Source organism: Paramisgurnus dabryanus, chromosome 24 (assembly GCF_030506205.2).
Source record: "Paramisgurnus dabryanus chromosome 24, PD_genome_1.1, whole genome shotgun sequence".
Taxonomy (NCBI): Eukaryota; Metazoa; Chordata; class Actinopteri; order Cypriniformes; family Cobitidae; genus Paramisgurnus; species Paramisgurnus dabryanus.
Window position 1 is genome coordinate 28,382,137 of NC_133360.1, and position 13,989 is coordinate 28,396,125.

A 13,989-nucleotide genomic window follows, 5' to 3' on the forward strand; every position below is an offset into this window, starting at 1 on the left:
TTGAACAGACTTGAGGAACAACGGATGATGTCACATATTCACATTTTGGTTGACCAATTGGCGGAGAGGTGCGTCTAGCGACCGCCCACATGTCATAACGAATTTTAGAGTGGTTTATTCGTTTTGTACCAAAAAACAAAAAAATGAAAAATCAACCCGAAATCTCATTTTTCGTCTTTCGGTAAAAAACGAAAAAACGAAAAAAGGGGCCGTTTTCTCGTTTCTGCTTATTTCATTTGAAGTTGAAAAACAAACTATCAAAAGGTACACGGACCATTATTATATTATATTTTTTGTCATTATTTCGAAAACACAACATTTATTAGCAAATTAGCCAAAAGTGACCCTAATCACAAGGGCTAGTAACCTGCTGGTGTGTGGTTTTGATAAATGACATGGCTCTTAAATAGTACCCTAATATAGTAATCTCCTTACACAAATTAAGCTTCCCTCGCCACTGCCGCGTGGGAGACGTTACGGTCATCATTCCTGGTGTTCTCAATTCCCACATCAACAGACAGAGTTGCGTTTAGCGACATTGCGGAGGAGCTTAGCATAAGCCACCAGGATGAAGGATTTAGCTCTCAAATTTTAGGAGATGCCTCATTGGTGCACAGACGAACCGATAGTTGTATTTAACCTGGCTTGTGAAAACCTGTCAAAAAGTGTCTCGTATATGCCTGTGTGACAGAAATACAAACATGATGCTAATGCAATGCTAATTCAAACTGCACTGCAGTGAGGTGATGGCTGTTTAGTAATGTACTGAAGATTAAAAAAATTGCCGTAGGTTTCATTAAAACCACGTGTAACCACACACACACACATCTCACAATCCTCTTATGTAGAGACAGTGGAGGGTTAAGCTACATTACGAATGTCACATCATTTGGTTATGGCGTTTCAAAGCCATAATAAGGATCACCTCAATTTTTACTTAAAAAGTAAGCTTTAGTATGAAGTACCAAACTCTGTAGACATTCTGTAAATCAATCAAGAGTACACAAGTCAACATCTTAAAATATTTTTCAGAGTTTTTAGGGAAATCTTTAAAGGCAAAATAAAACCGAACAGGTCTTGCTCTTACTAAATGCATATTTGGCAACCAGGGGCCTCATTTATAAAGCGTGCGTACACACAGATTTGATCGTAAATTGTGCGTACGCAAAAATCCATGGCACAGTCCATATTTATAAAAACTGTCTTTGATTTGGAAAAGTGTTTAGCGCCACGTCAAGGTTTAAGCAGACGTACGCACTTTTGCTTGTCCGATTGCTGCAGGTTTTTGGAAATATAAGTTATTCTTGCTGCTCGAAAAGGGTTTAAACATTGACAAGCGCTCTTTTATATGTCTATGACATTAACTCTTTCACCGCCAGCATTTTTAAAAAAAGTTGCCAGCCAGCGCCAGCAAAGTTTAATGCCTTCCAGAAAATGTTCTTCTTTAAATATATAAACATACAATAAACCAAATGAAAGAGCAGACCCTCTGCTTTCAAACAAAAAAACGTTTCATCCTACCTTTAGTGGTTCTTTTGCAATCAGCTTTTGAATATGGGTAGGTTTTTGCAAAAACACCATATTTTGAGCAAAAAGCAGATATAATTCCATTTTTATGACGGATTTTTCATAGAGATCCCATTCAGAGCGATCTTTAAAACAGACACGGACATGCAGCAGCTTGCCATAGGGCAATACTTCCGGTTTTAAAAAGTTGCGGAAGGGCGCCACCTGGTGGATAATAGCGGCATTGCGGAAAGACGGAAAATCTCGTCATTGGCGGGGAAGCGTTTTCTCTTAATTGACGAGATATCTCGTCAATGGCGGGGAAAGAGTTAATTAGGTATCATTTAAAGGCGGAGATCTGAAACTGCTAGGCTGCGCGCAAGTTCAAGTTAATTTGCGATTTATAAATTTGAAAGTGGTATGCGTGTTTTCTGCACGTACGTTCGGTTTATGAATCACACATACGCATTTTTGATAAATGATTGTGAGATCAAATGTAGGATGGTTTTGATGCAGAATTTTATAAAAGAAGGAGATAAAACCTACCTAAGCCACTTGGCTGGATTTAGATGGTCTTCTTTTTTAGCAGGTTTAGCTGTTGGTTTTAGAGGGATTTTGGCCATTTTTTATCTTGTCTGGTCTTAGCTTGTTTAAGATTCATAGTTACTCCTGCCGTTTATTTGCGCTTCATTGAATTTCTTTACTTTGACTTTCAGAGCACTGGGGAGAAATCACATCGCATCAACACCCACCGTGCGCCTCCATGATGCTTGCTTTGTTTTAATTAACATGGTTAAAGGTGGCCCTCCAGCATGGCAAAGGGGAAGACACACAGTTAAATAGCAATGCACAAAGTAGTATGGGATAAATACATTACTAATCAGAACCAATGTCTTTATTCATAAATATGTCCTCGTTGGTCTCAAATGACCCCTGCCAATGAACTGACTTTTCTTTGTAAGCTTAGAATTTCTTCTCTTTACTTACACTGAACGGGTAAGTCCAACGAGGCTTCCATGTCTTTCCGCCATATTGATAAACTATAATAGCAGAGAGGGATAAAAAGCACTAGCCTACCAATGCGTTTCCACAACGCGTTTTCATTCAGAACACGTAAACCAGCTAAAACGGACAAGGAGATCAGTGATTACATTACGGCTACTGTAGTTGCAACACGCATTTGGAAAAGCGTGGTGCTAGAGAGCACTATTCCTTTGAATGCAAAATACAATTTCACCACTAGATGGGGGTAAATCCTACTTATTGTCCCTTTAAGGTCAGCCAGATCAATAAAGTTAAAACATTTTTGTATGATATGCTTCACACGGTGTCCTTTGAGGCTTAAATTACAATTGTGATTGATTGACAGGGACGTTCAAATACTCAGCTACTCTATCACTTCTTTCAAGTGTCATTTTACAGGGTATTTTAAAATTCAATCCTTTCAGTACTTTCAGACCTACTGGCCTCAGTCGAGGATGAGCGCTGCGAGATACAGCATTTCTGCAAGCAAATGAAAAGCAGCATGCGTGCACACAAAAGCACTCAATTATACGGCCCGCCTCTAGCACCGAGAACTTCATTAGCCTGCTTTCTAATGAGATTCCTCATTGTTTTGCCTGCGCAATCATTTTCCCCAAACAGCATCACAGACGGATGTAATCCCTCAAATGTGACTTCGGCAGACCCTTGACATATGAATTATTCCAGTGTTCAAATGAGTATTAATGAGCGCTATCGAAAAAGCCTTGCTGTGTTGTTACAGTGCATGTCGGATATGTACAGAAACATTACACTAAGTTGATTTGAGTTTTCAGATATGTCATACTCCAAATTTTCAACCTAGGCTCATACGTACCTCCGCCCACATTTCTGCATAACTTAAAATACGTTGCTTCACGTATATATCTCTGGATCATTCAATGTGATGTCCACTAAAGGTGTTTAATTTTTATGCATTTTGATACAGGTTTTTAAAAGTTAAGAAGACTCATTACTTCATTATGGTACTTTGTTAAGGACTTATTTCTAGTCATATGCACAATGAAAATGTCTTACTGTAATCTTTAATGTACTTGTTAATAATATCAGAAACAAAGCTTGTTTGCTTGCATAACCTGTGTATTTGAGCAGCTAATGAATAACTCAAGTTGTCATTTAGTAATTGATTTATTTCTGTGTTTTTGGCAGTTAAAATCCTGAAAAGCGACCACCCTCACTGTTGGGACCCCTGTGTGAATTATTGCCAGTCTCAACACCCTGCTCACTGTAAAACAGGAACGTGGACCTCTGGTTCCAGTAACCCATCCAGCTCTCAGGATTACTGTAAATGTAACTACATGCATCGCATTATCTATTAATTAAATCATCACTTTAATGTGTCTCATCTGTGCACGCTTTATACTAATTTGTAAGCCACTTTAAAAGCCTTTGCTAAATTATTAATATTTAAAGGGCACCTATTATGCAAAATCCACTTTTGCAAGGTATTTGGACATAATGTGTGTTGGCAGTGTGTGAACACAACAACTCTACGTTGAAAAAAATCCACCAACTTCTTGTTTTTTTAATCCCCATTAAACCAAAGCAGTATCATTAGACATGCCGTTTTGATTCTCTTATCAATGTGAGGTCACACTGCCAAAGCCCCGCCCACTTACAGTCCTGCATTACCTGAGGGTTTCCACTCTCAGCTAGTTGTACTCTCTCTACTAGATACAATTGTCTCAGACTGTATTAATCAGATCTATTTGAACTGAAAGCCCTCAGTGTCTGTTTGTTAGAAAGTGAGGAGCTGGAGCTCATTTGCATTTAAAGGTACAGACTAAAAAACAGTGCGTTTTTGCTCCCACCCAAATAGGGAATTTTGGACATGACATCATAAAGATCTGTGGTGTATTTTGAGCTGAAACTTCACAAACACATTCTGGGCACACCTGAGACTTATATTACATCTTGTAAAAAGGCCATAATAGGTGCCATTTAAATGTAAAAATGGCTGAAAATGTTTAATTTGCCTTTGTAGCATTAAAGGTCCAGTGTGGGTTATTTAGCGGCATCTAGTGGTAAAATTGCAAATTACAACCAACCTTAATTTCAAAACACAAAAAGAATTTACAATAGCTGCCACAGGACAAACATGTCGTCGTCTGAGACAACGTAGGGACGAATCCACTCAGTAAAACAGTTTGTCTGTTTAGGGCTACTGTAGAAACATGACGGCGACTTCCATGTAAGGATAACCGCCGTGTATAAAACGGCTCATTCTAAGCTAATAAAAACAATACCGTTCATTTTGTAAGGTCTTTATACACCACTGATAATATTGTTATGTATAGAGATTTTTTTTTTCAAAAAGTCCCACATTGCACCTTTAACCTATTCCCCGCCAGCTATATTTTGAAAATTTGCCCACCAGCATTTTTTTTTGTGATTTTCACAAAAGTTTCACAAAATGCCTTCTAGGAAAATTTTCTTCTAAAATATATAAACATACAAATATATCAAATAATAGATCAGACCTTCTGCTTTCAAACAGACAAACAAACAAAACGAGAAAAAACGTTTCATCCTATCTATATTTTTTTTCTGCTTATAAACTCTTAAATATGGGGTTTTTTCTTCAAAAATATGTTTTTTTTAGCAAAAAAGTGGAAAAATTGCATTTTTGTGAAGGAATTTTGTTAGCGATCAGATTCAGAATGATTTTCAAAACATACACAGAGTTTAAAATTAGTAAATAACGTTTTTGTTTCAGTTTTTTCATAAATTGGTTAAGTGCATGGATTATCCATCTAGTGGATAATCGCAGTATTGCAGATTCACATAAAAATTCTTCAGAAACATGTTTTTTATGCAAATGTTTTCTCTTAATTGATGAGACATCTTGACAATGGTGGGGAAAGAGTTAAAGATACAAATAATACAGTAATAATAATGAAACCTTCGGAAACCAGTATCTCATTTCATTCAAAAGCCAGACAGAATTGCATTAATCCGGAACATTGCTTTTAACCCAGACATGTACTTCCCAGCAGTTTCTTTACCCCCAAATGCGATGTAACATCCCCTCCCTTAACAAAAACTTAGAGAAGTGGAACCGATTAAAAAAGGCTAGCAAGGGAACTGTTGGAGACGGACCATTAACCTGCAGTGAACTTGACTGAAGCCTTTTTCATTTTATTTTATAATGTGGTTACACTCTCTCTTTCTCTCTTTATTTATCCCAGCGGTAGTCTGCACTAACTTCTCTCCGGGCTCCACCACCACATCAGGCATGACCAGTCAGGGATCCAACACGCTGCCCCGTACTGCCCCTCCCATGAGCCCCCGAAACTCAATGCTCAAGAGGAGACCGAGGAAGAAAGAGAGCAAGAGCTCGTGTAGGTGACTGTTTCTTTGTGTGTTTGAGCATTACTGTATGACATCATCTGGGGCTTTACATTTCATTGTCATTATGAGCTCATTAGAGGGCCATTCGCATGAAATCATTATGACCTCTTAAAGGGTTAAACGCTTATAAAGGCATTATGAGCTCATAAGAGAGCCATACGTATGAAATCATTATGACCTCTTAAAGGGTTTAAATGCTTATAATGTCTTATGAGCTCATTAGAGGGCTATTCGCATGAAATCATTGACCTCTTAAAGGGTTAAACATTCCCAATGTCATTATGAGCTCATTAGAGGGCTATACCGCACATAATGAAGTGAAAATGACCTCATACTGTACATTGCTTTATCATTGGCCGTGGCACGTCCTCACTGAAATATTAAAATATTATTGGAATATCAGATGGACATACTGTACATTTCAAAAATAATAACAAAACATTTCCCTTGTATCTTTTACATTTTACATAAATGGCACAGGTGACTCAACTCCTGAACAATCTGGCTGCTTAAAATCTTGCTTCACCACAGAGTGCCATTTATATAGCGTAGCTTTAATTTACATGATCTTTTTACTAAATAACTGTTAATATACAAACTGACTTCACCCTTGGGTGTAAGACGCATTCATATGTTTTGGATGAATGGTAAAAACAGATCATTAAAAGTATTAAAAGCACAATATGTAAAGCTTTTGTATTAAAATAAAAAAAATCATTAGCATAGTTTTACATATTTTGTTCACTTGTACTTATGGTTTCCCAAATATTTCCAACAATGTTTGAATTCAGAGAATTTGCCATTTTAATTAGCATTCAATTGTGTTTGAGTTATACTCTGCTTCTGCTGCCTTAGAAACTATAGACAATTTTCACACAGAGAATACAGAAAATGCATTTGGGATTCGTCCGAAATCGTTAGATTTTTCGCTTATTCACACTGCCAATGATTTTCCAGAATCTGTGCATGTTTTCACACACATACCGTAAAGATTCCGTAACGACACGTGACGTATTTAAAGTCCTACACTTGCTATGTTTTTTTCCGCAGCGTTCAGAAGTTTGCTAATTATCTCTCAAGAAACTATGTGTATGTATTTTAGTTTATGAAAGATTATCAGGAGCGCAAGATTTGCTGTCCTGTTATGCTTGTGAAAGCTTTCTCAATACTGACAGATTTCAGGTGATCTCCTGGCCTTTTATGCCACTTTGCACCTTGTTATCTTCATGTGTTCAATACTTATTCTCTGTGTCATTTCACTTTATTTATTATGACTCAACTTGTATACTTAAATGCTCTGATTTCTTTGTATGAATTCAATGTTTGACTCATTGTGTCAATAGCCCACTTAGAAATCCCCTTACTGATAAAAATGCTGATGTGTCAAATACTTATTTCCCCCACTGCATGTACATTAAGCACATTAATTTGACAATATGTCTGTGTTCAGCTGTATCTTTAGCTTCAAGTTCTGTGGGTCCCGGAGGTCAGATAGTGCACACAGAGTCCAGTGAGATCACACTGAGAGGAGACCCCCTAAATGGCTTTGGGGTACAGCTACAAGGTGGGATATTCGCAACGGAGACCCTCTCTGCCCCTCCTCTTATCCGCTTCATAGAGCCCGACAGCTCAGCTGAAAGGTAAAGTCTTACAGTCGGGACTAAACCATACAGACAAACGCATGCTGTTACGGCAATCACCTAATGCCTTACACGGTCAAAAATAAAGGTACAAAAGCTGTCACTCGGGCAGTACCCTTTAAAAAAGGTCCTAACATGTACCATTTAGGTACAAATAGGTATCTTTGAACTACTAATATGTACCTTTGATGGACTTATATGCTCTATTTGGGTACAAAGGTACTGTCCCAGTGACTTTTGTACCTTTATTTCTGAGAGTGTAGCAACCACCTTGAAATGCCTTAGCAATGACCTGGATCACCATAATGGCCGCTTAGCAATGCCCTAGTAACCATGCAGTACGTCCTAAAAGCTTAGAAATCACATAGTAATGTCCAAACCACCATGAGATCATGGCATAAGACCAAACACCACTCCCGGCCACTGATCTTATTTTGACTGGCAGGTGTGGACTGCTCCAGGTCGGTGATCGAGTTTTATCCATTAATGGGATTCCTACAGAAGATGGAACGCTGGAAGAAGCCAATCAGCTGCTTCGAGATGCTGCTCTGGCCAATAAAGTCGCACTAGAGATTGAGTTTGATGTGGCAGGTTAGTTACCAACAGTTATTCAATCACACAGTTCTATCTTTTTACTCGGGTGGGTATCTTTTTACAATGGGTACGATTGTGCGATTGTTTCCCGGACAGGGTTTAGACTAGGTCTTAGTTACACTCACCTAAAGGATTATTAGGAACACCATACTAATTCTGTGTTTGACCCACTTTGGCCTTCAGAACTGCCTTAATTCTACGTGGCATTGATTCAACAAGGTGCTGAAAGCATTCTTTAGAAATGTTGGCCCATATTGATAGGATAGCATCTTGCAGTTGATGGAGATTTGTGGGATGCACATCCAGGGCATGAAGCTCCCGTTCCACCACATCCCAAAGATGCTCTATTGGGTTGAGATCTGGTGACTGTGGGGGCCATTTTAGTACAGTGAACTCATTGTCATGTTCAAGAAATCATTCTGAAATGATTTGAGCTTTGTGACATGGTGCATTATCCTGCTGGAAGTAGCCATCAGAGGATGAGTACATGGTGGTCATAAAGGGATGGACATGGTCAGAAACAATGCTCAGGTAGGCCATGGCATTTAAATGATGCCCAATTGGCCCTAAGAGGCCTGAAGTGGGCCAAGAAAACACCCCCGACACCATTACAACATTGCATTAATGAGAAATTGAACAGGTGTTCCTAATAATTCTTTAGGTGAGTGTATGTTAAGATATGTCAGTGCAAGGTGTTTTTAAATTATGGCAGCTCAAACATGCATTTTAGTCTGGGATTAGGATAAGACCTGTCCCTAATATTGTTTTTTTTTTCTTAATACAGAGTCAGTTGTGCCTAGCAGTGGAACTTTCCATGTGAAACTGCAGAAGAAGAGAGGAGTTGAACTGGGCATCACTATCAGTGGTAAGACCTGATGACAAATATCAGTTCTTCTTATAACATCTATGGAGGTTACTTTCATGCCTGACACTTGCCATAAAATTTGGTGATAAGAATGTGTATGACTGGGTGTTATTTATGTTGTATAACATGGTAAAGTCTCATGGTAAATATGTCCTGGTTCTTTCGTGCAGGTATTTAGATGAGATTTTGATTTGCATTACAGAAGGCTGCTGGGAATTCATGCAGTTTTTGTGAGACTGTCAACACAAACCTGACGTGTTTTATATTTTTATATAAAGTTAACGAAAGCATGGTGAACCTCTTAATGTCTTCTGTAAAAGTTAAGAATGTACTGTAAAGTATCTGTTCAACTTTCCTGATATATGTGTTTGAAGAAAAAAACATTTGATCATGCCAGTCCATCTTAGTTTTTTTAAACACCCCCCGACCTAGTTCTCAGTTTTACTTTCAAACCTGACAACATATGGGTAAAATAACACTTGTAAAATAAACCCACATAAGCTGTTTTGACATCTGCTGTATTTGTCATATGCTCTGTGCCTATTTGTATCTGTATATCGTTTTCCTAATGCAACACATACCAATCCAGACCACCCAATATGACACATCTCCTCCCCGCTGATGTTACAACCCAGAATCCAAACTCATTTTTAGTAAGAAGCTGTTAACACTCCAGGCTTTCAGAGTAGTTGTTTACTTAAAAAGATCATATGCCTGTCTGGCTTCTTTCCACCTGACGTTCCTCTGATAAACACAAGGGGATCATGGGCCATTAAACTTGCATACAACTCTATACATTAGCGAAAGGACTCTTGTAGTGTTGAGTCCTAGTACAGGCTGCAAAATGTGAAAATGTTTGAATTTTACATTTCTCAGGCACTTTTATCCAAAGCGACTTGCGGTGCATTACAAGTTATAGATTTTTTTCCACATTTTTGTTCCCTGGGATCAAACCTGTGCCCTTTAATCTGCTAACGTAATCCTCTACTTATTGAGCTACAGATGTGTAAAAACAACACAATCAGTGTTAGTTTTGAGACAACACGCTAAATGCGTTGTCACAGAATACACACATATCTGTATCAAAATATGTTTTTGCCACATCATGTAAACTTATGTGCATCACGTGTCATGTTAAAATACGTGTCTGCTGCAGATGCTTCGAAGAGATCTATGATTAAAGAGACGCTCAAATTTGACAGATACTCGCTTAATCCCATGTGTAATCCAAGTTTAGTGATAAGTTTGCGTCTTAAAAGTATTTTGTGAATGTAAGGGTCTCTTTTATCATAAACCCTTTCGACGCATATGCAGCAGGCACGTATATTGACATGACGCATGATGCATATAGGTTCATGTGATGCAACTAAAACATATTTTGACATGACCAGTCACGCGCATGACGTGGCAAACGCATATTTTGACACGACGAATCACGCACACGACGTGCCGAATGCGTATTTTGACACGACGAGCCACGTGCACAGTGATCCGAACGTATATTTTGACACGACGAGCCAAGCGCACACCGCGGCAAACGCATATTTTGACACGACGAGCCACAAGTAACAATTATCCACGCGCACGTTGAGGCGAACGCATATTTTGACATGACGAGTCACACGCACGACGTGGGGAATGCATATTTTGACATGACGACTCACGCGCACGATGGGCAAACGCATATTTTGACATGACGAGTCACGCGCATGACGTGGAAAACGCATATTTTGACATGACGAGTCACGCACACGACGTGGGTAATGCATAATTTGACATGACGAGCCACCCGCACGTCACAGCGAACGCATATTTTGACACGACGAGCCAAGCCCACAATGTGGCAAATGCATATTATAAAACGGGCAGTTCTGGTTCTTCATTCTGATTGGTTGAAACGCGTTCTAAGCCGTGATAAAATACACCGGTAACCTCACGGTTCAGACCACATTACATAAGTATCACTGCGCCACTGTTACTGCGTATTGATTTATGAAAATAAACACCACAGTCTTAAATCATATTTTTAATTTGTCTACAATTGCACAATTAATGGCGATATCCAGATGAATGTCAATAAATATTGTTGAGTCATCTCGTCGATAAAGAGAAAACGTTGTCTAAGGATTTTATAAGTCAAGTTCATACGTCCGCTATTATCCACTGGGTGGCGATCTTACCCAACTTAAACACTGACGCATTCACTGAAAACACCGTGTAGTACTGTTCATGGCTCCGTCTGAATCTGATCTCTTACTAAAGTTCTTCACAAAAATGGAATTATCTCCGCTTATAATAAAAAAATTTGAGAGGTGATAAGAGATCAAATGAAGGTTGGATGAAATGTTTTTTTGTTTGTTTTTGTTTCAAAGCGGATGGTCTGTTCTTTAATTTGACATTTTATGTTTATATAAAGAAGATAATTTTTTGGAAGGCATTAAACTATGGCAACTTAAAAAAAAAAAAAAACGCTGACGGGGAAAGAGTTCAGCATGCTTCCAAGCATATTTGATCATCACTTCAACAGTTGCACAATATAAATGTTAATGTATAAATTAGATGAATGGTGATTTATAAAATAAACTCCACAGTCTTAAATCATATTTTCATTGTGTCTTTGCTGTGTCTGTGTTGGTTGAGAACTGCGCTCTGTTTCAGTCACACTTGATTCTGAGGAACTACTTTGTTTGGCGGAAGAGTAATATTTGTACTTATATAATTACAACTTTTTTGGGTTTTATTTTATAAAATCCCGCTAACGTTATGCATATGAAGTAACCGTTTTATAAATGCAATAAACCCCTCGAAGCGTTGGGTTACCAGTGCATTTTATAACAGCTAAGGGGGTTTAGGCACTCCGCTTCGCGTCGTGCCTAACAACGCCCCTTAGCTGTTATAAAATGCACTGGTAACCCACTGCTTCTCGGGGTTTATTGCTTTATTTTGACATGACGAGCCACAAGTAACAATTAACCACGCGTGCGGCTAGGCGAAGGCATATTTTGACATGACGAGCCAAGCGCACAGCGCGGCAAACACATATTTTGACACGACGAGCCACAAGTAACAATTATCCACGCGCATGGCGAGGCGAACGCATATTTTGACACGACGAGTCACACGCATGACGTGGGGAATGCATATTTTGACATGACGACTCACGCACACGATGGGCAAACGCATATTTTGACATGATGAGTCACGCGCATGACGTGGCAAACGCATATTTTGACATGACGAGTCACGCACATGACGTGGGTAATGCATAATTTGACATGATGAGCCACCCGCACGTCACAGCGAACGCATATTTTGACACGACGAGCCAAGCGCACACTGTGGCAAACGCATATTTTGACACGACGAGCCACAAGTAACAATTAACCACGCGTGTGGCTAGGCGAAAGCAAATTTTGACATGACGAGCCAAGCGCACGGCGCGGCAAACACATATTTTGACACGACGAGCCACAAGTAACAATTATCCACGAGCATGGCGAGGCGAACGCATATTTTGACACGACGAGCCAAGCGCACACTGTGGCAAACGCATATTTTGACACGACGAGCCACAAGTAACAATTAACCACGCGTGTGGCTAGGCGAAAGCAAATTTTGACATGACGAGCCAAGCGCACGGCGCGGCAAACACATATTTTGACACGACGAGCCACAAGTAACAATTATCCACGAGCATGGCGAGGCGAACGCATATTTTGACATGACGAGTCAAGCGCATGACATGGCAAACGCATATTTTGAAATGACGAGTCACGCGCACGACGTGGGTAATGCATCATTTGACATGACGAGCCACCCGCACGTCACAGCGAACGCATAATTTGACACAACAAGCCAAAATTAACAATTAACCACGCGCGCGGCTAGGTGAAGGCATATTTTGACATGACGAGTCATGTGCACAACGCGGCAAACGCGTATTTTAAAACAAGTTCCACACACATTATGCGCCATAATTTTTCTACATGACAATCCACGCACAACGCACCGAACACATATTTTGACATGACGAGTCACATGCACGACTCAATATTGCCATGGTACTGTATTTCTCAAAATACCATGTTATGCCATCAATGTAAAAACAGTATTTGGTCTGAGGAATATATAACTTCACATATGATTCCACTTTGAAAACCGCTGGATGCTGATCATTTTTAACTTGAGATGCTTGAAAACTGCTCTTAAATGTATTATTCCTTCAGTGTGTGGGAGAAATGTCTCTCTGAACGTCTGCCTCGTGTGTATGCTGGATGCAGATAAGAGTTTTTGCTTTGAAACACTGCGTATGTGTGAAGCAAACTGAAATTTTGCGCTGTTTGTTGTGTATTTGACTCTTTCAACAGCCAGTAAGAAACCGGGAGAGCCTCTAATCATCTCTGACATTAAAAAAGGCAGCATGGCCCACAGGTAATACAGACACGTGCATATACTCATACAACCAACATGGTGCAACAAAGGCTGTAAAATACTGCGCATCATTGTCTTTTCTCTCATAAAATATGGTGGGGTATCGTATCTAATACAGACTTTTTCTGCAGATGAGCAAGTAAACATATTTAAAGGAACAGTTCACCCAAAAATACAACTCTCTCATCATTTAGTCCAAACCCATGTAAATATATATGTATATATAGTCCAAATGTCTGTAATGCCTATAGGGGGCGCCAAACTAATACAATTTATTACTGGGCTATAAAAACCCACCATGATAGTGGTTCATGTGACTTATTTCAGGTCCATGCTGTACATTTGTGTGAGGAACAGATCAAAATGTAAGTTAATATTTGCAGAAAACTTTTGTTAAGGTGCATTTTTCCAAGTCTGATTGCTGATGTCATTGTTTTTTGACCCCACTGGTATGCAATAACAGATTATAGAATATCAATTTTTGGGAGAACTGTTATTTAAAAAAAAGCCTTATATAAGGATTCAATTACTTTACTTCATATTTATGCATTTGGTTTGGCA

General features: G+C 39.1%; 1 protein-coding gene across 8 annotated transcripts in view; it reads left to right on the forward strand.

Annotated features, from left to right (window-relative positions):
* The window catches only part of grip2b (glutamate receptor interacting protein 2b), a 172,056-nt gene that overhangs the window by 138,268 nt on the left and 19,799 nt on the right, over nucleotides 1-13,989 (forward strand). For all 8 annotated transcript variants that reach the window (XM_065259795.1, XM_065259798.1, XM_065259793.2 and 5 more), the window contains exons 10-15: nucleotides 3,697-3,837; nucleotides 5,736-5,888; nucleotides 7,349-7,538; nucleotides 7,984-8,129; nucleotides 8,917-8,997; nucleotides 13,365-13,428. In XM_065259795.1, the coding sequence (XP_065115867.1) occupies nucleotides 3,697-3,837; nucleotides 5,736-5,888; nucleotides 7,349-7,538; nucleotides 7,984-8,129; nucleotides 8,917-8,997; nucleotides 13,365-13,428 (775 nt within the window). The remainder of the gene's footprint in view (nucleotides 1-3,696; nucleotides 3,838-5,735; nucleotides 5,889-7,348; nucleotides 7,539-7,983; nucleotides 8,130-8,916; nucleotides 8,998-13,364; nucleotides 13,429-13,989) is intronic.